At 42.1% G+C, this 25,426-nt stretch overlaps 1 protein-coding gene across 2 annotated transcripts; it reads right to left on the bottom strand.

The window, feature by feature from the left end:
• Positions 1 to 1,175: 1,175 nt before the first annotated feature.
• On the bottom strand, positions 1,176 to 24,642 carry LOC128734942 (huntingtin). 2 transcript variants are annotated; one of them, XM_053829362.1, is made up of 14 exons: positions 24,426 to 24,642; positions 22,829 to 24,355; positions 14,525 to 15,413; positions 13,818 to 14,468; positions 13,576 to 13,759; positions 13,250 to 13,512; positions 9,999 to 13,156; positions 9,844 to 9,941; positions 9,634 to 9,784; positions 9,270 to 9,573; positions 9,072 to 9,209; positions 8,751 to 9,010; positions 8,515 to 8,689; positions 1,176 to 2,025 (listed from the first exon to the last, which is right to left on the bottom strand). In XM_053829362.1, the coding sequence occupies exons 1-14, from the start codon at positions 24,491 to 24,493 to the stop codon at positions 1,273 to 1,275; spliced, it is 8,619 nt and encodes a 2,872-aa protein (XP_053685337.1). In that variant the 5' UTR covers positions 24,494 to 24,642; the 3' UTR covers positions 1,176 to 1,272. The 2 variants fall into 2 exon arrangements, with proteins under 2 accessions (XP_053685337.1, XP_053685344.1); XM_053829369.1 differs by having other exon boundaries at positions 22,829 to 24,351.
• Positions 24,643 to 25,426: the final 784 nt, after the last annotated feature.

Genomic DNA, 25,426 nt, shown 5'->3' with positions numbered 1-25,426 from the left:
CCTCCACTGAAATTATTCAAGCCTACCCTGCACTGGCATGCCCCGTTGAAGTTCCAGCTGTCAGTTTCGAAATTGCACCTCTAAACAATCGTCGTATTAACTTTGATGTACTTGCGGATCACCTTTCGTCTCTGGATTGGGCTACTTTATTGGACGAGATCGATGTGAATGATATGGTATTGCGGTTTTACGATGCCATTTGCACTTGGCTAAACGAGAATCTTCCCAGGATTAGACCTCATTCAAAACTTGTCTGGAGTAATTTCAAATTTGCCAGCGATTCATATCGTAGCATTCCATAATACTTGTGGTGTTCCACATGGCAGTAGCCTGGGGCCTTTGCTATTCGCCTTCTACTTTAACGATATTGCCATTTTGCTTGGTTCCAGATGCGCACTGGTATATGAGAAATTCCCATCGTACGTCTGGCGAAAGTTGGAAGGTTACGGTGGGCCGGCCTCGTCGCAAGGATGCCGGACGACTTTGCAGTGAAATCCGATCTCTTCAAAAACCCTACAATAGAGGGCCCCGATGTACCAGGTCAACGCTGACTTACGTGCGTCGAGACGCTCAACGAATTGGCGATGAGTAGCCCAGGATTGAGTACAATGGAGAGGAATCCTTCATACGTCAAGAGCCCTTCCGGCTCTATGCTGGTTGAGGAAGAAGAAGAAGAAGGGTTGATAACAGAGTAGAAAAAATTGTGCTGTACAAAGAAGTTCCAGTTTGCAGCAGTGAGTTTCTTTTTTATAAATTCCAAGGAGTGAAAAACGAAAGAAACATTCTCAAAACACTTACAACCGTTCGTCAGACCTTGATGGAAGCGCAATGAGTTTTATTTCAAATGTTGAAAACTTTGCCAACAAAATCTGTTCCTGTATTGGAGATGAATCACTAAGCATTCAAACAGCGTAATTTTGATGTTTAAATTTGAAAAAGCAAACATTCGCTGCAGATAAAACCGAATACTAAAAATGCTAAACACATAGTGAATGAGTTTTGACCATCAATCCACCTTCCATCACTTCCGAAATATTTTTATTACTTTTTACTTTAAATAAAAATTATCAAAATTTGACAGTAACAGTTATTTTAGGAACGTCATAAAATGCGAACCGCGGAGGAATTCCTCAAAACTTTGCGAATAGCAACAAACCTCTTTCCAAATAGTGGTTATATTTTCTAAACATTTGCATTACATAATAAACTTCATCAATAAAAATTAAACAAACAATAATAAATACTTACTCGGTCAAACGGCGCTGAGATACCTCATAGGCAACGCAGCAGACTCTGATAGATGAAGCAATCGTTCGTTTGGAAAATTTGCCTGAATCTAGCTTTTTGCTTTACCTCCAGCTGACGGTAGAAGTCTTTGGCCGAAAGGATAAAATTGGCTATCTCCCGTTCGTTCAGCTGCTGATAGGAAGGCAACGAAAGAACTTCCGGGAATAGCTTTAACAGGTGCTGGTTGAGGGAAACGGATAGAAAAACCACCGTTAGGCACCAGATGGATTTGTTAATTTGCGACAGCGAGAGGAAATTCGGCAGGGAGCAAAGCAACCACTCCTGAATCAGTGGAAGGTGCGAACTATCGATAGCCGATCGGAACACCTGATGTGTTACGGTCGCTATAACGTCCGGGTTCGGCTGGTTCAGTATGAGTTCCTTGAAAACCTTGGTCAGCAGCTCGTGCGGTGGCAACAGGTCCCGAATCAACTGGCACAGCACGTCGCCGAAGATTTTGGCACCGGTCGGAGTGGTTGTGCGGATTTTGGCAAACAGTATTTCGATTTTCTCGTTGTGCTGAATGATGACTTCCGGCTCGTTCTGTACGATCCCGTTGCAGCGCTCGGTGTTCGCCAGCTGTTCGGCCGTGCTGTGATAGATGCAGGACAGCAGCAGTTGCAGTGCGGCCAGCGAAAACATTTCGTTGTCCTGTTTTACGAGATCGAGAGCGAGCTTTTCGATCTTCTCCAGCAACGGTCGGATTGGGATGTTGGCCAGCACCAGCCGCTCGAGGCCCTGTTTGGAGGGATGGAAAATACAACAGTACATTAGAAGTGCGAATAGTGTATAAAGTGAATAAACAGGGAAGTTTTTCGTGTAGAAGTATGGCAAAAAGCGAAACATTTTCGTTTCAATTTACTTGCACATTTTGATAGTTCCCAATATAATTTCTGTAGTGCGATAGAACTTTGAATTCTTCTGGTCAAGCGAATAAGGTGGTTCTTTATAACCAAGCAGCTAATATTCTTATTCTATTAACTTTTTTACGCTATAATCGAAAACTGTTGAACATTTAAGCCTTCAGAAAACAACATTAATGAGACGAAAAGAAGTACGAAGAAAAGACAACAAAGAGACGCCAAAGAGACGACGAAAAAATGAAAAACTGACGAGAATATGGCAAAAATACGATGACAAAAAGACAACACAAAACGAACAAAAATACGACGAAAGCAATATAAAATGCGATGCAGTTTAAAAAGCATCAGAAAGGCGACGAAGCATGCTAAAAACGACGATGAAAGAACGATGGAAAGATAGCAAAAAAGTAACATTTTTATTATCTTAACGACAAACAGAATGGCGAACACACAATTGACAAAAAAGTAACGAAGAATCGACGAGGAATCGACAACAAAAGACGATGGAAAAATGAAACGAAACATAAAAAAAATTATGATAAAAAGACACCAAGACAAAAACAAAAAATCAACAAAAAAGGCACAAAGCAAGAACAAAATGTGACGAATAGGGGAAAAAAGATAGCAAAAAGACGGCGAAAAGGTGTCGAACAGACAACAATAATATGAAGTAAAAACGCCAAATTAGCGTCGAAAAAATGACTAAATACGACTAATAAAACAAAAAAAGGGCCACTTCTGAAGATTTTCGAGCGATCAATGGATCAGGCAAAGTTTCCAGCAGAATGGAAAAAGTCGTTCATATTCCCGGCTTTTAAAAAAGACGATAAACGAACTGTCAGTAACTATAGGGGCATCACATCAATGTGTGCAGGCTCCAAGCTAACGGAAATTATCATGAGTGAAGTAATTTTTAAAGAAGAATTATATTTCTCCTGACCAGCATGGTTTCGTACCGGGACGATCAGTTGATACAAATATGGTAGATTTTACTACATTTTGTATTAACACAATTGACTCAGGTTACCGAGTCGATGCCTTTTACACAGATCTTACGGCAGCATTCGATCGAATTGATCATGATATTGTCCTGAAGAAGTTTGCTAAACTTGGGTTTTCTCAACGCCTTTGACGCTGGTTGGAGTCATATTTGAAAAACAGGAAGCTGCAAGTTAAAATTGGATCATCGCTGCCTAATCTTTTAGTGAATGAGACTGTAGTTCCCCAAGGTAGCAACCTTGGCCCGTTGTTATTTTCACTGTTTTTCAATGATGTGACAGCTCTACTTAACGGTTAATGTAATCTGGTATATGCTGACGACCTAAAAATATTCGCCGATGTGAAAAGCTTGGCCGACTGCTATGTTCTTCAGTCTTTGTTGGATTTTTTTCCAATTGGTGCCAAAGAAATAGAATGGCGCGCTCAGCATTACTAAATGTCTCGTGATTTCATTTCATCGTAAATAGAACCGTGAAGTTTTCGAATTTGATTATCGTATTAATGATCAGATACTTGAACGTGTGGAGTGCATCAAAGATCTTGAAGTTTTGATTGACACAAGGTTACCTTTTCGGAAGTATCTCTCAGCAATCATCGATAAATCAAATAGACAACTGGGATTCATGTTTAAAATTGCCAAAGAGTTCGACGACCCACACTGTCTTTGCTCATTATACTACGCACATTTTCGATCTCACCTGGAAAATTTTGCAGTTGTTTGGTCACCGTTATCGTTTAAACTGGATCAATCGGATAGAGGCTATCCAACGCAAGTTTGTTTGGTATGCCCTTAGGCATTTACGATGGAATAACCCACAGAATCTTCCGCCATATGAAGCTCGCTGTCAGCTTTCTGGGATTGACAACCCTCGAAAAGAGAAGGAAAGTGTACAAGGCTGTTACGGCAGCTAAACTTCTCACGTCAGAAGTGAATAGTCCCATATCATTAGAACACTTATAGGGAAGGGTATTGCCCAGAAAGCTTCGTCAACGTAGCGGATTTCTGCATATGCCCTTCAACCGTTCATATTTCACGAAGAATTCTCCTGTTCAATCGATGTGCGCAACCTTCAATGCATTCTTCCACCTGTTCGAGTTCAAAGAGTCGGCTAGCGAACTTATCTGGCGTTTGCTAGACAAGCGAAAAGCAAAAAGCGAAAAACTTTTTTAAATTATCACGATGGCTGTCAAACAGTGAAAGCTTAATCGGTTTTATTGCTGTTTTCAGCAGAGCGTGATACGACTACTTGAGTTTATAACCTGATTCGTAGAGCGGTTATGAAAATATTCTAAGAAGTGAACCACTTGGTCAGAAAGCAGTTTTATAGCGGTCATCAAGAAGTTCTGGTGGAGCTCATAGTTTTATTAGCGGTTCTATGGAATTGGTCAAGAAAGCCACTATACGGACATAATAAAACTTGGAATCGTTACTTGGGATAACGAATATACGACAGAAAGACGACAAAAAGACACTAAAACGATAGCTTTTTGTTGCCTTGACAACAAATAGGATGACTAGAAAATTAAAAAAATATACGAAAAGACAATAAAACAATAGCGTAACAAAAGATGGCAATAAAAAACGCAGAAAAGACGACAAAACAGGTTCAAAATCGTCAAAAACCGCCGCAAAAATCAATGTAAAAATCCAAAAACGGAGGTTGAAAACGACGAACTGTTCGTCGACGAAAAAACATGAAAATATGATGAAGAAGACGAAAAGAAACTAAAAACACGATGAAAAGACGGGATTAAGAAGCGTCAAAAATACGAAAAAACATGCAACAAAAAGACGAGAAAATGACGACCACAAGACGCCAAAACAGTGACAAAAAGCCGTCAAAAAACCATCTATATCTTCTATATATATTTGACGTGGTTATCGACTGCATTCAATAATTTTGTAGACTTTTTAGATCTTTTAGAATAATCTTTTTTATATCTTCTATATATATAAGAGCCTTGACTGTAGTCAAAACGAGGGGCGCGATATGTATTCTCGTGGTAATAATCGCCCACATTAAGCAAAGACTCAAACCAATCATACCAGATTGCATTCAAGACAAGCTAAAGTAACGTAGTTGCACCTCATAGAGTTACATAGCGTTAGCGGTACATAGTGTACCTCCAATTTGCTCTCAATTAGACGCGAGGCGACGCGCGCGGGTTACAGCTAGCTTGACTGTATCCAAAACCAGGTCTCCGACAGGACGTCATAAGAGGCTTATCGGCCCCTGACAGGACGTCATGCTTTCCTAGCAATGGGTTGTATTCTCAGTTACCTCACTGGTCTACTGCTGGAATGCTCAGCTGGTTGAGCTCGACTGGACTGGTCGATTAGACTGCTCAATTTAATTGCACAACTGGATTGCTCAATTGAACTGCTCGACTTAATTTTTCGATTCGAATGCTCGACTCAACTGCTTGATTGGACAGAACGACTTGACTGAACAGCTCGATTAAACTGCTCGAGTGGACTATTCGACTTAACTACTCGATTGGAACTACTTGACACATTTGTTCGACTTACTACTCGACCCAAATACTCGACTTAACTGCACGATTGAACTGCTCGACTGGACTGTTCGATTCGCCTGCTCGACTGGACAGCTTGATTCAACTGCTCGACTAGATTGCTCGACTCAACTGTTCGATTCGACGCTCGACTCAACTGCTCGATTCAACTGCTTGATTCCACTGCTCGACAGGGGTACTCGACTCAACTGCTCGACTAAACTATTGGACTCAACTGCTCGATTGGACTATTCGAATCGGCTGCTCGACTCAACTGCTTAACCCGATTGCTGGATTCAATTGCTCGACTAGACTACTCGATTTGACTGCTCGACTAGACAGCTCGACTCAACTAACGACTAGACAGCTTGATTCAACAGCTCGACTAGACTGCTCGAATTATCCATTTGACTCGACTGCTCGACTCAACTGCTTGACTTAACTGTTTGATTCGACAGCTGGACTTAACTGCTCGACTAGACTGCTTGACTGTACGGCTTGATTTAACTGCTCGATTTGACTGCTCGACCCAACTGCTTGATTCGTTTGCTTGATTCGACTGCTCGACTCGCCTGCTCAACTCGATTGCCTGTTGCAATATCATATGGTCGGTGTTAAATCAGACCGGACCAAGCTGCAAAAGTTTAAAAAATGAGTTAATAACAGCAAACGATCAAGAATTTGCTAAGCAACATTTTACTCTAATCAGACTACATAAATGTTGCAAACAGCCTGAGTTAGAAGATGATTGCGAATGCAGCAAAGTTTGAATGCGTTTTTCTTGAAGTCAGAATTTTGTCATTCGGCTCTGTTTGGCTTAACACCGACCATATGAATCGGTTCGCGGCAGACAATGAACGGTTCAGAGTCACTCACACAAAAGAGCCATTTTGCCCACCTATAGAACCAGCACAGTAGAGATAATGTTTTTATTCAGTTAAATAAAGTCCAATCCGAGCATAAAAACTATTTGTTTCGGTTTCCGGCTATGATTCTTTTATGTACAACATCTTAGAGCTATATTATGCAATATAAGAACTCTGGCCGATGGAGTATATCCGCAATTCTTTATTTTCCAGATCGTAAGATTCGGGCTCAACTAGTCAAAACCAGAAAACACAACAAAAAACTCATTTGAAGAGCGTCAAAAAGACGACAAAAGAACAGCAAATGACAGTAAAGAAAACAACATTTCGGTCGTCTCTTTTATACACCAGAAGAGCATTGAGTTGAGAGGCGATTGCGAGTCTTAATGATCGTCTTTTGTGGCAGTTTGGACGAAAAAAGGTGGAAAACCAACGGAAAGATGAAAACAATCAACTAAATGATGATGAAAAGACACCAAAAAAACAAAAAAGTCGACGAAAAAGGCACAAAGCAAGAAGAAAAATACGACAGAGATGACAAAAATGTGACTAGTAGGGAAAAAAACAAAACAAAAAGACGGCAAAAAGGTGTTGAAAAGAAGCCAAAACAGCCACGAAAAAATGACTAAATCGACTAAATGACTAAACGACAAAAAAAAAGCACGACAAAAAGGCGTTTAAAAGTATCAGAAAGGCGCCAAAGTCAAAAAGACGATGAACGGCAAAATCCGACGAAAAAGCGATAAAAAATACCAAAAACAGACTTTAAAAAACGACGACCAAACAACGAAAATATGTTGAAATGATGCCAAAAAGATTATAAAAAGATGACAGAAATATAGCAAAGAAATAAACAAAGACTATACATATGAAGAGAAGACGTTAAAGAAATTACAAAAAGACGGCGAAAAGCTATCGACAAGACAACAATGATCTGTCATGATGGCAAAAACATGATGAAAAATTGCCGGAAAAAAAACGCCAGAGCAGCAACGAAAAATGCCAAAAAGACAATACAAAACAAAAAAATGACTATAAATAAATGTAGAAAAAGCGATGAAAGACGATAAAAAGACGGTGAAACAGAGACAGAAAAACAGTTAAAAAGTTTCTAAAGGCGACAACACACACGCAAAAAAGACGATAAAAAGATAACGAATATACTACAGAAAGAGGACGAAAAGTTAGTAAAACGATACCTTTTTGTTGTCTTGACAACAAACAGGACGACGAGAAAATTGGAAAAACAACAAAGCAACTAGCAGTTGACAACAAAACAGTAACGAAACGATGACAAAAGACGACAAAAAAACGACAAAAAATGGCTAAATAGCAACAAAAATAACGACAACAACGTCAAAAGCCGCCGAAAAAATTAACGAAAAAATCCAAAAACGGAGGCAAAAATGACGAACTGTTCGTCGACGAAAAAACATGAAAATATGATGAAGACGATGAAACGACGCTAAGACAGCGACAGAAAAACTAAAAACACGATAGACGGGTTTAATAAGTGTCAAAAACACGAAAGAACATGCAAAAAAACGACGAAAAGACGCCAAAACATTGGCAAAAAGCCGTCAAAAAACCTTCAAAAACAGAAAACACGATAAAAAAAATCATTTGAAAAGCATCAAAAGAACGACAACATTTCGGTCGTCTTTTTTATATACCAGAAGAGCATTGGGTTGAAAGGCCACTGCGAGTCTTAATGATCGTCTTTTGTGGCGGTTTTGACTAGTCTTGAGGACGAGAAAAAAGGTGATGAAATGACAAAAAAAACAATGCAAATATGAAAAAATCGGCAAAATGAAGGTGCCAAAACAGCAACAAAAAAGGCAATAAAAACGGAAAAACATAGATAAAAGGTGGCGAACAGGCAGCAGGACAGGACACGAAAGGACACCTAATACGGACCAATTTTTGGAAAAATGTGAAGGGTTCAATGGTAAGAGTGGCGCGAAAACCCGAAAAAGTAAACTTACATTCAAAATGCACAGGTAAGTCTCCAAATTTGTCGTTCGCTTGAGAACGTTGTTAGCCGATATGATGCTATTCGAGAGTAGGTTGCAATCGCTGACGAATCGTGACGTGTTTTCGATTAGGTAAAAGTTTAAGGTCCACACGAGCTTGGTGTGAGTGTCACTGTAGACTGTCGATCTAAAATTAAATTTCAAATATTAAAAAAATTTGTGCAATAAACGGAACGAGACCGACAAACCTCTCATCAACGATTCCATGCTTGACGATATAATTCACAACGATATTTCTCGTCAACTGAAGCTCCTCACTGAGTCCTCCAATGGTCGTATTGGAAGTTACCAAGCATTCCAGTAAAGCCATTAGGCCATGCAATGTGGCATTTCTAATATACAGTTGAGTGCTTTTCAGGTAGGTTGGAATGATCCCGCAAAGCTTAGCAACTTCGGCCAGAGTCGGAACCAACAAAGCAGATATCTTACACAGCAAATAAATGATATACTGCAAGTAAAATTATCGTTAGCCGATTATTGCCTTTCACGAACGTTTCGTACTAATTTACCTGATGGGATAAAGCGTCATCCATAGCGACCCGCTCGTGCAATCCGAACATCAAATCATTCAGCTGTCGAATTTGATCACGATTTTCGCATATCTCGCAAAACTGCACTAAATGGGGAAGAACCAAAGCAAAGCTCTCCTAAAATAAAATAAAGAAGATATTTTCTTCACCTAACCCAACTCTCGTTGACAACCAAACCTCCAACAGCTGGCCGAAAATATCATAAATCAGCTGAACGGAACTCTTCACATCCAGATTGGCTTTTTCGATGAAATAGTGTAGGTTCTTGGCCACCAAGGATTCGTTCAAAACGCCCTCCATGTTGTGCCAGGAATACCGAATCGAGAACTGATTCATTCCAAAAGTCTGACTTCCAACCGAATTGTCCCCAAAACAGCACAGATCGTCGTCGGCTTTAACCGCCAGACTGCGTTCCAGATTGGGTTGGTAGAAAACGTTATTTAACGGAATCAGCAATTGGACGCTGTGCAATTTCTTTAAGCTGTAGAAAAGAGAATGGCCAAACTTCGCGGAACTGTTCCTAGGGTGAAATTAAACTTACCCAACTGTGGTGCATTTCACAGCAGAGTTCCGTGGAACGTGGTAGTATTTTCCATCGCTGAATCCTATCCGAGGATATCGATAACAGCTAACCAAAAGCTCGCTAATTGCTTTCAGGCACATCTTCTTGATCTCGTACTGTTCCTGGTAACCTTAAAGCATTGAAATTTTACCACCAACCACTTAACGCAAGAAGAATTCTAAAATTTACTTATCATATCCGGATCGCCTTCCTTATTGATCAGCACCAACAGGGACATGAACAGTTCCTCAAACTGCTGCCGTGACGAGTAGCCGAAAATGTTAACCCTAACAAAAAAAGTTAATTACAATCCAGCATTGGAGTCCAATAGGCGAAACACCAACCTCTTCAGGTACGCTTCCAGTATATCCAGCTCGTACAGATAGTCGATCGGCACCGAGGGCAACCGAAGCGGGTCCACATCAACGTCCATGTTGTAGCAGTTGAACACCTCCTTGGGAGTCATTGCGACCGGATAGAAACGATCGGTTTTCAAGACCGAAACAGCCAACGATACCAACGGACGCATCAGTTGCGTCCGCTGTAGGACATCCAGTGAGTCCGAAATCAGTTGACCGATCAAAACCACCATCGAGTAAACTTCCATCTGATCGAACTGTTCCGGGAAATGACGACTAAAAACTTCCGGCGGCTGATAGCGGTGCAGCAGCATGCTATCGCGCAAGTGAACTTTCAAAACATCGAATATCACTCGAACGTACAGTTCCTGATCTTCGCGAAGCCTATCGTTTTGGTTCAGCTCGATCCAAAGATACTTCTGCCGCAGAACCAAATCAAGACAACTTAGGAACAGCTCTAAATTGGTAGAATCTTTCAAACCGAAAATTTTTATCTTGGATTGTATCAGCTTTCCGATGATCCTAGCAAAAACCAGTAACGTCTCGAAAAAGTTCGACTTCAGCAAATGTTCTTTAACGAATCTATCGATCAATCGTGCCTCGATATATAACAAACCAACATGATCGAGCCGATTGAGGTTGACCAAAAACCGAATAACCGCTTTAACGTAGTGCAAAACCATCGTTTCGTCTAGTTCATCCTCGGGAGCCGTACTGATTTCGTCCAGCTTCCTCATCAGCACGATCAAGGCGACCTTCAGCATCGGATGGACCTTCAGATAGTTCAAATGTGGATTAAACTGCACGCAATCCGTCCGAAAAGCGTGAAACATATTCTCGAAAGCAGTATCGATCACTTCTCGCAACAAACGCGGATTAAAACTGCTGCCAGACAGCAGGTTGATCAGCTTGCTCTCGACGCTAACTTCGGACAGCATTCGGGAAACATTTTTCGCCTTAGTATACGATCCGGTCATGCAATGATAGGTAATCTGCTCCGTGAACCACGTGTCATCCGTAGTTTGTTGCCTCAGCAGCTCTATATCGATCCGCGGAACTAAGTCCTGTGGCGGATTGACGTGCTTATAGAAGCGCACTAACAATAGTGCGGATTTGAACAATTTGGGAAACTTCTTGCGACGTTCCACGGTTAAGGAAAACATGAGTGATTTGAATTTCTCCTCCGGAAGAACCGACTTCAAAAGCTCGCTTGGCAAGGGCTCTACTTTCTGCAAGACTTCTAATTTTATCTCTAGAACTAGAGCAGCTTTACGAGCAATCGCAACGTTGGTGTGCTCCAGCAGTTTCGTTAAACTGTCCATATACTGGGGTAGACTGTCGAGGTGAGACTTCTCCAACAGGTTGAGGAGCTTGAAGGAAGGATGTGAGTCGTTCAAAACAGTCACCGCTTTCGATACGATAGTTGAAGAATACTCCGGCATAGCCACATAGTTGAACAAGAATTTCTCGTGGCAATCCAAAAGAATTGTACTGTGATGTTCGATTAGGTAGAGGATCTCTTCTGAAGACCAGTGTGCTTTGGTGTTCTTGTGCTTTAGCAATAATGCGATAAGTTCTGCGAAGAATTCCTTTCTTTCGACGATGTCACCTTTTTCGTCCATGGCACAAAGCAATTGCTTTGAATCAAAACCGATATCGACTAGAAACTGTAGCAGGGCTGATCTAATTCGAGCGTGCTGCTTTCCGAGATTCAAGTGATCTAGATGGATATTATCTACTAGGCACTTATTGATTATAGGAAACGCTCGAAATTCACCTACGGTTCGAACTAATCGCCTTAAACACTTTCTTTGAAATTTATCTTGTTTTTGAACCTCGTAATTCAGCGATTTCAGCAAAATGTCATTCAATAATTTACCGAAAGTATTCCCTTCCGAAGTATCCACCTCTTCCGCAGAAGATTGTTTGCTCGTAAACATTTTTATGCTTTTTAGCAGGAATCTTTCCTCCACTTTAAGCATAATCTTTTCCAAAACGAGCTGCCAGTAGATCACCATCTGCTCGCAAAGCGAATCTTTGTGTTTTGCTGTCTCAAACAGGATCGCCAAAAACTTGCTCAAATCATCACCTTCCAGCACTAAGCGCTGACTCAAGGCCTCCAATGTTCGCCCGATAATTAACCACTCTCGGTCGCATCCCACCAGCAGTTTTCTTTCCTGCAAAACTCCGACTACAGCATTCAGCACTTCCGCTTGATACTTTTCCGGCTGCAAGTACCTCTCTACGAGCAGCACCATCGGCACGAGCTCGTAGCTTCGCACCTCTTCCGGAAATTTCATCATCATATTCAGAACTACCTCCTTCTGGGTGGCCACTTCCGCTAATAGAACTTCGTTCGCCTGATCCGACACCGGCAGTCGGTTCAGAAAGAAAATTTCCAAAGCCAAAGCCTGTAGTGAAGCGATGGCCACACTCCGAATCGGCCCATTGGCCAGCAAGTTATCACAGATGTTAATAATCTTTGGAATGGTCACGATCTTCGCTCGATCTTTCGAATGTGACAAGAGAAACAGAAATTTCACGATCTTTCCAATCAACTGCTCCGAGTTTCGAATCGTTCCCGTTTCCAGCAACTCCACGTGCTTCAAAACACAGCCCACAAACGCGTTACTCGAGTCCAGCAGTTGATAGTTGATACTAAAATCCAGCAGCTGGCAAAGCATTTCCAAAATTGCCGTCTGAACACGGGTCGTTGTCCTAGAGAACAGCTGTAAACATGCGATTACGACCTGTTCGAACTGTTTTATGTAATTACCCAGATCGGCAACCGCAGTTGTGGCTTTGAGCTTGCAAAAATCGTAATACCGATCTAGAAAAATACGGCACTCCTCCGCGTTCGTTAAGCTTAGCACTTCACTAGCTTTGTGGAAGTACGCTAGCTCTTGAACTCGATTAATATAATTTCCGCCAAATAAAAATCGCAACAGGTAGCGCGTACATTGCACACACGCCTCCGGTTCATACGGCAGAAAAACCACCAAGTAACGGAGTACTTCCTCGATGAACTTGAAACCATTGGTCATGGAGGAAATATTCTTTACCTCCAGCAAACGCCAAAGACTGGAAATGGTTGAGCGCAACAATCCGAACAACTTACGACCAACTTCGACGGATACGGTAATCTAGAAAGAAAAGCGATGTAGGAAGTCATTTTAAGATTTCATTTTTTTGCCTTTTACCGTGATATCATCCCTACAAAATATTTTTGGACCTACCTTATAACTTTCGAATGAATTCCGTAGCACGTTGTACAGTTTAAGATAGAAATGATCGTTGCCAAAGTATCCGAAACAGTTGATCAGCTGCAGTTCCTTGGCATTCATAAAGAGATCACCCTTCTGTGCACGGGAAATAATGACCGGCCGCTGATTGGTGAGCAGATGCTGGTAGATGTTCATCAATTTCAGCAGATGGAAGATAAATTTGTCCATCATTTCGTTGTCGCCCGCACTAGTTGCACTTCGTGAAGATATCGTAACTGTAAAAATCGAAACCATTACTCGATGAAATCATGGCAAAAGACACCTTTAATAATTCATACCAATCATAAGGTTGGAGCAAATCTCCAGTAGATCGGCTTGAGCGGTTAAATCCAGAGCCGTTCCCGTGTGTTCGCTCGTCAAACTTAGAAGAACATTCAAAAAGTTATACTCGTTCCACACTTCTCCAAAATCAAGCGGGTTGTATTTATCGATGAGCATTCTTAGGAAGCTGATGACCCCGAACTGAAAAATGCATACAGTTCAGATATCGACAACTATTAGCTGTTGAATGCGATCCTACCAGTTGATTGCGTTCCTTAATATTCAGCAGTTGATTACTTAGAAAATAAAATACAGGTTCTGCTTTCGTATTGAAAAGCTTCACATCACTTAGAGTTGCCAGTCTTCGTCTATCGATTGGTTCGGCAAAGACCGCTAAAACATGCTTCACGACAAAGTCTTTAATCGTACTCTCCTGTATGCTGTCGACTCCGGTAGGTAACTCTCGCTGGTAAACGTTCTCCAAATACTGAATCAACATTTCACCGGCATGATTGCGCACTCTGGGATCACCGTCGTTCAGAAGTAAGATCAACTGTTCCCGACACCGGGTGTGCACGGTCTTCGCTACATCCGCACCTAGAACGTCCTGTAGCATATGGAAGTCGATCCCAGCAGTCACGTCACAAACCTTCGACTGCACTAACCAGTATCGATTGCAGAAGGTTAGCAGAAATTTGTCCATTAGCAGTCGAGGATCTAGTTCCAATGGTTGGCTATCATTCAAGAACAAATTTGGTTTCGTCGCTAACTGATCTCTAAAGCTGAAATCGTTCGTTAGTATACCCCGTCGTGTGCATGCGGGAGATTGATTCCTACAGTAAACAGCAAAAATTTGCTCGAACGCCATCAAAGCTTGATTGACCACCGTGTGAATTTCGTCCGAAAGACCCTGAAACATTATTTTCTTATTTCAAAAACATCGGAAATCAAACCCATGAAACGTACCTGCACAATCACCTGTACCAGCGTCTCTTGTCGCAGGAAATCCTTTAAAGCCGTCTTTTTACCCCGACTGGCTAGGAAATTTTCCACACTGCCGAAACCTTCCAAAACCACCTGCAGAAAGTTTGCCACCAGCAGCAGCACCTTTTCGCGCAGACTCTGATCGGCATGGTCGTAGAACAGCAGCACATCGGCAATCATCTGACAGTCGCTTTCGCTCTTACTGGTCACTACCCTCGGAACCACCAGCAGTTCTTTTCGGCGCTCATTTCTCTTAGCCACAGTGTCTCCACTGCAGTCCGATTGAGACAGAATCGCATCCAGCTCGCGACTCAACTTCTCCTGGTTATCGTTAGCCATCGTACTGAAGTTCTCCTCTACCAGCTTCAGTTTAGTCTTCAGGCAGCTTAGCCCCTGGCCAACGCTGATGCTCATAGGCGAAAAGAACTCAAAATAGCTGGCACTGGTGCATTCACCAAAATGATCTTCTTTCATCTCCAGCAATCCTTCGGCTTCCGGTTCCACAAGCGCGTCGGCTAGGGTTGCTTCATCTACTTCCAGTATCGCCTGGTTGGAGATTTCATTGATAGCGTCCTCCAGGTTGACAAGGTCAAACTCATCCTTCGGTTCATCCTTCTCTAACATCAGCAGCAGCAACTCCGGCCGCAGCTGGACACACTGGGCCACCGTCTGTAGAGCCATGGCTTTTACCGAAACCCGCACCTCCTGGTCCGGTATGCGACCGTGCTGCGTTCCCGTCAGCAAAAACCGCGACGCAATCAGCCGCACTGCGTAGTCCAGCAGATTCTGGTCGTGGATCGAACCGATGAAAAGTTCCCGTCCCTCTGGTAGCGTTTCTGCCGAGGGCCCCTCGTCGAAATCCTTCATGGCGCTGATATGGAGGAAACACAAAAGCAGAAAAAAGAAAACTATTATCATCCATTTAGACAATTATAGAACAATTAAACGTCGTTGATTTTGCGTGAAAAAAATACCTTCTCGAAATCAGGTTATGCTATGAATTGCGTTAGTTGACAGCACAAACAGTTGAGCAAAATTAAATTTATTTAAAACATCCATGGGACATAAGAGTTCCATGTACAGTTTTTCCCCAAATATCCTAACGTTACTCTACCTAGCAGAGTTAGCCAGAGTGGCTCCCGCTATTTAACTTGGTTTTAAGTAGTAGTTAAGTAGTCCAAATAATGTACAGCTCCAGATGGAATCCAGAATAGGTAGGTTACCCTAGATCAAATCAAATCATGACTGGAATGCTTTACGCAAAGTCAACTTTGTGTGGCAGCACGCCTGGTCTAATCTTAACGGCTTTCGCAGTGGAAAGTAGCCATGTTTTTCAGATTAATTCCGTCTCTAGATCTTCTTACTAGTATTCTTGTCGGCGGTCAACAATGAATTTAAATACTCGATCTTGTCGCCATCCACAAGCTCATCGTTATCTGGGATGACCTGAGGCAAGAGGTTTATGTTCTCCTAACTTTCAATGCGTTAATCAATGATCCAATTCGTCCCAAGCTACTCGCGACCTACTGTATCACACACTGTTTCGAAGTCGTAAAATATGTGATGTGTGGTAACGCGGTTCGCACATTTTTGCTAAAAATAAAGGATTTGATCCGTGGTGGTAACTCGGGCTCCCATTAAATCCACTTAATACTGGCCCGTGTGGTAGACATAGGAGTAGGATTTGGCAGAGTATTTTGAATCACAACTTCCTAAATCTATTTGCTATTTCTGAAGACTTTAACCTAAACGTTGTCCAGTGGGAGGTAACTCCAAACTATTGCAAGGTATTGCGTGCTTACGATTGCATTTTTCTTTTTGTATAGACAATGGACGGTTGGACAACTGGTCCATTTTTAAATGGACGTGGATGATACACTGAGGATGCGGATCACCTTGCCTAACATAATTTTGGCTGAGGACCTTTCCCCTGGAGCATTACGGCATGGCGTTGACCTGTAGAACAGCAGAAATATGTCGATAGTGTTTTTCTCTGATTTTAATCTTACGAACTGTCCTTTTAAAGGTATCAACGAACCTCCTCTCTGCGAGACCGTGTTGAATAGCATTTGTGGACCGTTGTCCTAATGTCCTAAACCAACGTTTCTGATGCCTAAGTGAACTAAGTGAACGAATAGTAGCTGCTGTAGTGATATCCTTGGTTCGAATTACTTCTGGCCATTTAGAGAAAGAATCGACTAGCATAGGACCAGCATAGGCCAGATGTGTCCGGTGCAGGCCACGATGAAAGTAGTGTTTTTCTATCTATTTTGGAACCGCTGGCACAATCGTTGCAAGTACTGACTTTGTCGATATTGGATCAGTAAACATTTCGACGCGCAATCGATCGCATTCGCTCTACACCCGGGTGACCTTTGCGTAGCAGCTGATGTACACGCTTCCGAAACACCTGTGGTATAACCACTCGTTCGCCATATATTTTGGATCCTTCCATTAGATAAAGCAGCATTTTTCGTTTTCTGTGAAGGCCATTCTTATTTTATTATGTTTAATAATTTTACCATTTCTTGTATCATCCGCTGCAGTCGTCGCGACGATTTGTTGAAAGCGGAAGCGGAAGGGTCCTAAGTGCTTGAATGGCTACGCTTTTGCCCGTCGACTCAGACTCCATAGTTGCGATGACGAACTCCTCTTGTGGTTGAATGTTATTATTTATCAACCGTGATAGGACATCGTCTATAGTGTTTTAGTATCCGCAGATGATGATCGGAGACCAGCAGTAGCTCGAAACGTCCGGACTAACTGGTGTTTAAGTTTTTTTATAATTATTTCGCCGAAAAACGTCGATAAAATCGAACAAACCTCGTAGCTCCGCAACATCGGCAACTGCCCCCCATACCAGTTAAGTGGATTACTTACGAATACGAATACGAATACTTACGAAAAAAAAAACTTACGAATGGCCGAAAAACAAATGACACAAATAACAAATGGCATAATATATCTAATGGCCGAAACGCCGAAACACAAAAGGCCGAACGTCATATTTGGTCGAAACTATTCACGGCCTTCAACCTGCACAAACGTTGGGAACATGCTGTCCTTACTCGCTGCCGCTCGTTGGGACTTAACTAAGGGATAATCCCTACTAGTCAGTAAACCTAGGAAAATGCATGCACCTAAATAGAAGTGGTTTCTGCGGGGGGCTGCCCCGCCCCTGAATTATCTAGGAAACATTTGCTGCTTACAGGGTAAATAGGTGTCGCACCTTTTAATGAACGTAAATCATTTGCGCTTAGGGGAAGAAAGAATTTTCAATCATCTATACCCTATAGTAAATAGTTGTGGAGCTTATTCTGTTTTTTGTTTGGTTAAAGTTATTGATAACTGCTTGCCAATTCATGTTTTTTTTTATTGAATAGTTATTTAGGCATTCCGAAAAAAATCGGCCTTTCGTGATTCGGCCATTCGGTACCAGCTCAGTTTAGTATATGTATTCAAATGTTTTCCAAAAAGCTAATGGAATTTCTGTACTTTGTAGCCAGCTGTACCAAAAGGAGATGCACGATGATTGTGACTATTTCTATTTGCCCACGGCAGCTGTAAACATCCATTCATCCATCCATCATTTACTATGAAGATTCATGATTTGATCGAGCGACATGTTCCTCTAGTTCGTCCCTGCCGTAAAGCAGCTTGGGAAAGTGATGAACTCTCTCGTCTAAACCGTAAATGAAAATATTCGGAAAACTGAGCGAAATCTTCAGTTTAAACTGAGAAGATTTTGGAGATTCATAACCGATGTAAATGCAGCGCAGCGAAATTTGGCTTTTCTCGTCGCTCACCTCGTAGAATAGACCCCAACGCTTCATCAAAGACGTTTCTGCGAAGCAACGTTTCATCGAGTTTTATAGAACGTGTTTTTAGTGGAGGGAGGGGTCTCTAACCATCATAAGAACCTTCCCAAGTAACAATTTGGATTTTTTTACACTCTTATGATGGCATTTAAGACCAAAATTAGTCTTGGAGACCACCATAAGAGTACAATAAAACTCACATTGTTGCTTGGGTTCCCTGGCACCAAAAACTCCTACATGCAAACTCCGATCGGTTTAGTAGTTTTCGATACTATAAAGAACATACCGACAGACAGACAGAAATCCATTTTTATAGGCATAGATGACAAATAATATTTAAGTTATAATAAGTAATTTGTAAACACCGCTTGTTGAGTGTAAAAGCCAAAAAAGCGCTTTCACCGCTTTTTATTTTATAAAAAAAAGCAAAGCCTTGGATTTATACCTTCTTTAGACATTATCCTTCTTTATCGACAGACTTCGCAGCCGACTGTTAGGATACAGGAAAATTACGGGGCCAGTGCAACGATCCTACTGACTCTATCTAGCAAGCAAGCACTGACTAGCCGAGATTCGAACATACGACGACTGGCGTGTTATGTTAGACCAGCATCGGTACTCGAAGCTAACTGGGCGGCTTTATTTTACAAAGGTAACTTGATGCGAGGACTAGGCAAAAATAACTAGAGGTCAACTAGATCTTGGAAAACGAATAGTTCTAGACAGATGTGATTTCTGCGGGGTCCCCCGTGTTCTAGTGTTACATTCGGGCATGTGGTATTCGGGCTAGTGTTATAAAACCCTGGTGTAAGTAGACGTAGAAGATACAACGAGAATGCGGATCACCCTGCCTAACATAATTTTGGCTGAGGACCTTCCCCCTGAAGCGTTACGGCATGGCATTGACCTGTAGCACAGCAGAAACATGTCAATAGTTTTATCGTTGGTTTTCCCTTGATTTTAATCTTACGAACCGTTCTTTTAAAGGTTTCAACGAACCTTTCGGTGAGAACGTTACTTTGTGGGTGTAGTCCTTTAGTGAATAGTGTCCATGACCAACCAGGGTGTCAACTCAAATCCAAAAATAAAATTCCCTGACTTTCCCTGATTTTGCCTGATGCACCAAATAGTTTTCCCTGACCCTCAAAACTCGAATACAAAGCTTATTTGGGCGATTTCTGGCTTAAGTTTTTAACCATTTAGCATGGCCCTTGCGGCCTTCTGAAAACTAAAGCCAGATTTCTTCATATTTTATGAAAACATCAAAGATTCTTAACCTATTTCCTACCAGCGTTTCTAAAACGCAACGCACTCAACTTGAATCCAAAAACAAAGATTGAGCAAAAATCTAATCGACCTGTTTTTGCACAAATCTTAGATGTTACATATAACAAAATTACAGCCGTGTAAACATAACAAGTCTTGCTAACTTTCAATCAGCTCAAACTAGTAACTTTGCCCCTGCGAGGTGGACACATGTCTGCGGTTGTTTAGTTAAACTAAAGCAAAACTATCCTGGAAGTTTCAACTTGTTATCTCTGCTGAAAAAAGTGTGGGGTTAAGGAGATGATTGCCTAAACACTTTTGGTACAAAAATGTGCGTTTTGCTGGCCAGGAGGTACGGCAAAGGTTTAACTAGATGTATTGTTATAAAATGTCCACATGGCAAATATTTCAATCCTCAATGGTGGATAGTATGCGAAGTTAAGACTAAAGCTGGGTATCATGATTTAAGAATGCAACCATCAAGGCTCGAGAGCTACATTGACTCGAAGTTCTCTGGAAGTTCGGTGGCCATTTCCAGCGAAACGGAGTTCCGTGCAGTAGACCCTGCAGTAAAACCTACTTTTTTCATACTTTACAAGTATCACATCTACTACAGAGTAGCAGTAGAAAGGCGCAAGGTGGAGTCGTTTTTTTAGTGTTGAGAAAACATAAGCAGAATTAACCGGTGGAAGCCCGTAGATGACCGTATATGGGTGTTGAGAACTAAGGGCAAATTCTTCAAGTGGGAAAAAGAACCCACTGTCTAAAATAATGTGAGTACGAGGACCACGTGCTCATCAACGCACAAGAGAGATTTGTCAGCAACGACGCACCGAATATCTACAAAACGGTGAGGAATTGCCATGCCTGTGATATACAATGATGGTGCTGACAACCTGCGTACTGACAAAACAGCAAGCAGCCAGGTAGCAGCCTGGTTGAAGGAGTACTTTCAGATTCTGTTGAATAGAAAGGTAAACCTGGAGAACGATATGAACAGGCTATGAATTGTGAGTGATGGTCAAGCTGTAGAGCTAACACTATTTAAGAATACAATTAGCGCGGTAAAGAACGGTAAAGCTGCTAGGAAGGACGGCATCCCGGTTAAACTTCCAAACGCGAGGAGCAATCGGCCATACGAAGCAATATATCGGATCATTGTCAAAATCTGCGCAGAAGAACAAATGCCGGAAGAGTGGTTGGCTGGCCTCATGTGCGCTATTTTTAAAAGAGTACATCCTTTCCAGTGTAAAAACTATCGAGGCATTACACTGCTCATTTCAGCTTTCATGATGTTGGATAGACTGAAGCAAACGGATGCACTCAGTAACCTGCTATTCAACATTGGCTTGGCAGATGCAATACGCGGAAAGGAACGGAATCATCACGAAATCTGAAATACTTCTTGGTTTTGCGGATGTCGTCGATATCATCGTAGAGTCGTGTCAACCAGATTTCAGTGCAAGAGGCCTTTAGGCCTTTTAAATTGGAAGTGGCAAGATTGAGGCAAGATTAACACTGCCAAATCGAAGTACACAATTGTTGGTAGAGATCTTGGATGTCCAAATAGTGTTGGTGCCGAGGTAGAGCTGGATGTGAACCGATATGAAGTAGTAGAGATGCACATCGAGCTTCCTGCGTATCACGTAACCACCTGAATTCCCGAAGGCTGCCAACTCGCATAAATGCTAATTCCCTGATTTCCCTTATCCAAAAATGAATTTCCTGATTTTCCAGGTTTTTCCAGCAAATCGACACCCTGGCTTCAATAACTTCTCCTACGGATCAGATCCACTTCTTGGTATAGTGTGTACCTTGGCGTAGACCTTGTCTCCAACTTGACGCAATTCGCAAATGCTGGATTTAACGCTGCTTGCAAGAATGCGGCAAAATGATCCGAAGTAAACTGCGAACCGTTGTCCGATGATATCCAAATCGGGAAGACAATCCATCGAGGAATTCAGTGACTGCTGGAGCGGTTGGAGATTTAACGGACTTCAGACCATTTTGACTGCGCATCGACAACAACCAGGAAATATTGGTCGAAGAACCGTCCGGCGAAATCTATGTGGATTCGCTTTCACGGTTTAGTTGCTTGCAGCCATAACTGCAATGGAATCTTCGAATGGGTGACACCGTTGTTGCACTTATTGACGAAATCTTCGATGGCGTCGATCGATGTTCGGCCAGAAAACGTTACTCATTCTCTCGATTCCGGGATGACCTCGATGGAGTTACTTTAGAATACGATGGCGAAGGTTGGTTGGAATCACCAGCCGATTCGACAAAATCAGCCATCATTTCACGACAGCAAGGGCTTCACAGTGAGGGTAAAACTGTCGTATTGAGTCATCTTCGATGCTGCTTGCGGTAGAAGGTCATCCTTGCTGGTTGTACTGGATTGTGTTGAAAATGATTGCTAACGAACTAACTGCTTCATTCAGTGGAACTTCGTGTTCTTCCTCTAATTGGATAGCAGCGATGATGAAATCTTCATCCGGTTTTGTGTGACTGTCCATCAGGCGTGATAGTACATCCGCGTAGCCAAATTGGGATTACGAAGTCGTAGCATACCCTTCCTTCTCCGCTTGACTGTATGCAACTTCAGCTTGAGTCAGCAAACGGGAAGCATGTGCGATTGCCTGCAATCGGATTTATGTTGCTTTCTTCACGCACTGATGGTTTCGTAAATGAATTCCACATTGAAACGTCGGAAGGCAACAGCCACTTCAAAGCCACTACGAATACATAGCCAGTACTCACCGGAAAAGCACCGTATTTTTGTCGAATGAATGCGGAATGTTCCATTTTGCTAGCTGGAATGCTAAGCTTCCAAGAAGGGCATTTTTCAATTTCAAGCATATGATGGATCAACTCTTCCGCTTGTCCTCTTCCATTTGTTCCTAGCTAAATATGGTCTGAATATTCCTTAATCCTCATGAGAGTAAAATGGCCAAAATGTATAAACAAACAACTTTAAATTTTATATCCTTTTTTTCTGGCCGCAGAATGTTATAAGAAATCACATCTATTAGAATGATAACTCATTTCAGGGAATGTTTCTAAGCGCGCGGCTTTTTTTTTCAACACTAGAATATTAATTAAGTTTAAATATATGTAACTTTATGAAATATTCTTACGTAGCTGTAAAAGGAAGGGTGCCACTACCAAAAATTTTCAAATCCAAATCATTAAAACTTACCTAGAAATCGCCTCTGCACGTGTTTCCCCATCACAGCTATTATTGCCGACGGCCAACGTGACGGACGGTGAAGTCGACTCGACGGTCGCAACACCCTCACCGCTGCCCACCGAATCATCCATCTCGGGTGTTACATCCAGCTCGTTTCGAATCGTTTCCGTGTTGCTGCTGCTGTGCAGCGAAATCTGACTGCTGGCAATCGATTCCAGCGAGAGGTGCTCTTCTTCGTCTGCCGCCGCTCGCAACGGTGCTTCCGCCGATGTGTCGAATGGATTCCGAAAAAATTTGCTCATCGATTCACCGGCATTCGAACTGGTTGTGAGGAAGGTGCTGAAAAACGATCCGAGTGAATCGGTGGACTTTTGACTTTTAAGCGACAAATTATCTGTGCTGGGCTTGGAGTCCCTTTCCGGACTGGAATCAGCCAGTTCCATACTACGAAAAGAGTCCATTTCAAGATCGGAAGCGGATGTCAACGATTTATCATCGCCACTGACAAATTTTGTTGGCGTAGAGTTGGTCTGAAACAGTGAAACACTTCGATCCGGTGGTCGGAGACTATCCATTCGAGCATCAGTGCTTGATTTTCGAGAACTTAACAAACTTTCACTGAGATTAATTTTAAACACAGAATTTTTTAGGGTCTTGCGCTTGAGCAGCATCTTGCGATGTTCCAATTCTTGAGAAAGCAACACTTTTCGCACCTCCGGTCGAACATGGTTAATGATAACAACAAGAACTTCCAAAGCAGCATTTATCACATTATGACTTGCCTCTTTCAAAAAGTGCAACACAAGATCGATGATTTCAACTGACTTATCTACACTGCAACCTTTCAGCACTACCGGTAGTATTCCCCGAAAGGAGGTAAGGACTCCCAACACGGCATATTGATCCTGATTCTTCAGCAATATTTCGATACATCGATTGAAAACGTTATTGGCGTAGAATTCGGGACTACGAGACCAGGCGACAAAAGAATCAATATTCTGAGCAGCGCAACGCCGCTTTATAGTGCAATCGGAAGTCAAATTTTCCACAAAAATCTCCGTTATTTTTAGAACATCTGCATCGGTTAGGAAACTTTCCAATGTTTCAACGAAAATTTTTATAAACGGTACCAGACTCTCCAAAACCAGTGGTTCCCGACGCAGGGAGATCGCGTAAATACAAGGCAGTAAATTTTGCGCGTAGCTCTTGCACTTTTTTTGCTTGATAGTTGCACAATAGTAACCAAATATGGCCAAGCAAACTCGCAGCGATCGTTCGTGTCCATTGCGCTTGATCTCGCGGTACAGCTCAGCTTGGACACGTGGAATCGCCCCGTTTCGTTCGCAGAACCGTACGACTCGATTCAGGTTCTCCTCAGCACTCATCCGTACGCGGGAATCGTTGTCCTCGCAGAACCGCAGTAACATTCCAAGGGCTGCACTCAAGTGTTTCTGAAAGGTGTTACTCGTCGGTTCCGTTTTGACCGACAGCAGCAAATCAGCGATTTGGCAAAAGTGGGCTATCTTTTCCTGCTGGCTGAAAAAAGGGAAAATCACACAGCATTGCTTTACTAATTGAAGCAGCGGACCGGAAACTACTCATTTACCTGCATTCCGTGTTCTTTAGTGTATCGATCGATTTTTGCAACCTGCCAAAGACAGACAGTTTATCCATGGCTTTCCAGCTTACACCTAACGGGTAATTTCTCGATAATCTTCGGTAGAAATTTAGCACTAACCAGTTACACCTAAATTGAGGCCTAAATACCTACATCCATTGCAAAAAACAGAAAACAATGCTTTGAATGAGTAATTGCAAAAACTTTTCACTTCTATAAACTTTTTTTGACACTTTTGTACAATACAATCGACATGCGAGTGTGTGCGTGTGCAACGAAAACGAATCTGCTGATGTTTTGAATGGGGGTCTACAAAAGGAAAAAGTTACTCTGAGAGACTATCCTATGTTATTGCACGGAAAGAAATCTGTACGTTCCTAATCAGTCTCCCACGATCGATAATGGCGACTGATGGGGCACAACCACAGAGAACAGATTAACAGGCCCGAAGGAAGTAATCGATTTTTTGTGTGTAAAATCTGTCGGTAGCGCCCTCCAGAAATAGTTTGCCAAACGCATCAAAAAATATTCATGTACCTTCATCAATATTTCTTTGTGCTGGAGTTACATAGCAGCGACGGCAGCGACATCAAGATTTAGTTTGCCACTTACTACTCGAGGGGTGCTCTATTGAAGGATTACTCGTAGATTACATGAAAGCTTTTTACACACTTTTTGTCAATTACCTGGTAATCTGTTCTCTGTGGCACAACTTTTTGAAGGGCACAGTTCGGTTTTGACATTCAATATAGGAGCTATAGGCAGAGATGCCATATTTTTTAAAAAAATGTCTGCAACTGCTCGAAAAATGAAAAAATCGAGTAGTTTTCCGGCTGCTCGAATTTTCTGGTTTAAAAATAATCTGCGAAAATCTGCACACTTTTTTAGGAAGTCTGTGAAAGTTTATAATGATCTGCAAGATCGTTCCAAAAATCTGGAATTTGCAGACAAATCTGCAAGTCTGGTATCCCTGGCTATAGGCGGCACTG

This window comes from Sabethes cyaneus, chromosome 1, assembly GCF_943734655.1.
Source record: "Sabethes cyaneus chromosome 1, idSabCyanKW18_F2, whole genome shotgun sequence".
In the NCBI taxonomy this organism is placed as follows: domain Eukaryota; kingdom Metazoa; phylum Arthropoda; class Insecta; order Diptera; family Culicidae; genus Sabethes; species Sabethes cyaneus.
The sequence above is the reverse complement of the archived record's forward strand: the minus strand, read 5'-3'. Positions and strand labels throughout refer to the sequence as shown.

What these genes read in the sequence shown, in the direction of transcription:
- LOC128734942 (XM_053829362.1), bottom strand. Translation starts at nt 24,493, where the DNA reads ATGGATAAACTGTCTGTCTTTGGCAGGTTGCAAAAATCGATCGATACA. An exon ending in ATGACGCTTTATCCCATCAG is followed by an intron (nt 9,011 to 9,071) that starts GTAAATTAGTAC and finishes TTTTACTTGCAG; the next exon opens with TATATCATTTATTTGCTGTG. An exon ending in CATGGAATCGTTGATGAGAG is followed by an intron (nt 8,690 to 8,750) that starts GTTTGTCGGTCT and finishes ATTTAATTTTAG; the next exon opens with ATCGACAGTCTACAGTGACA.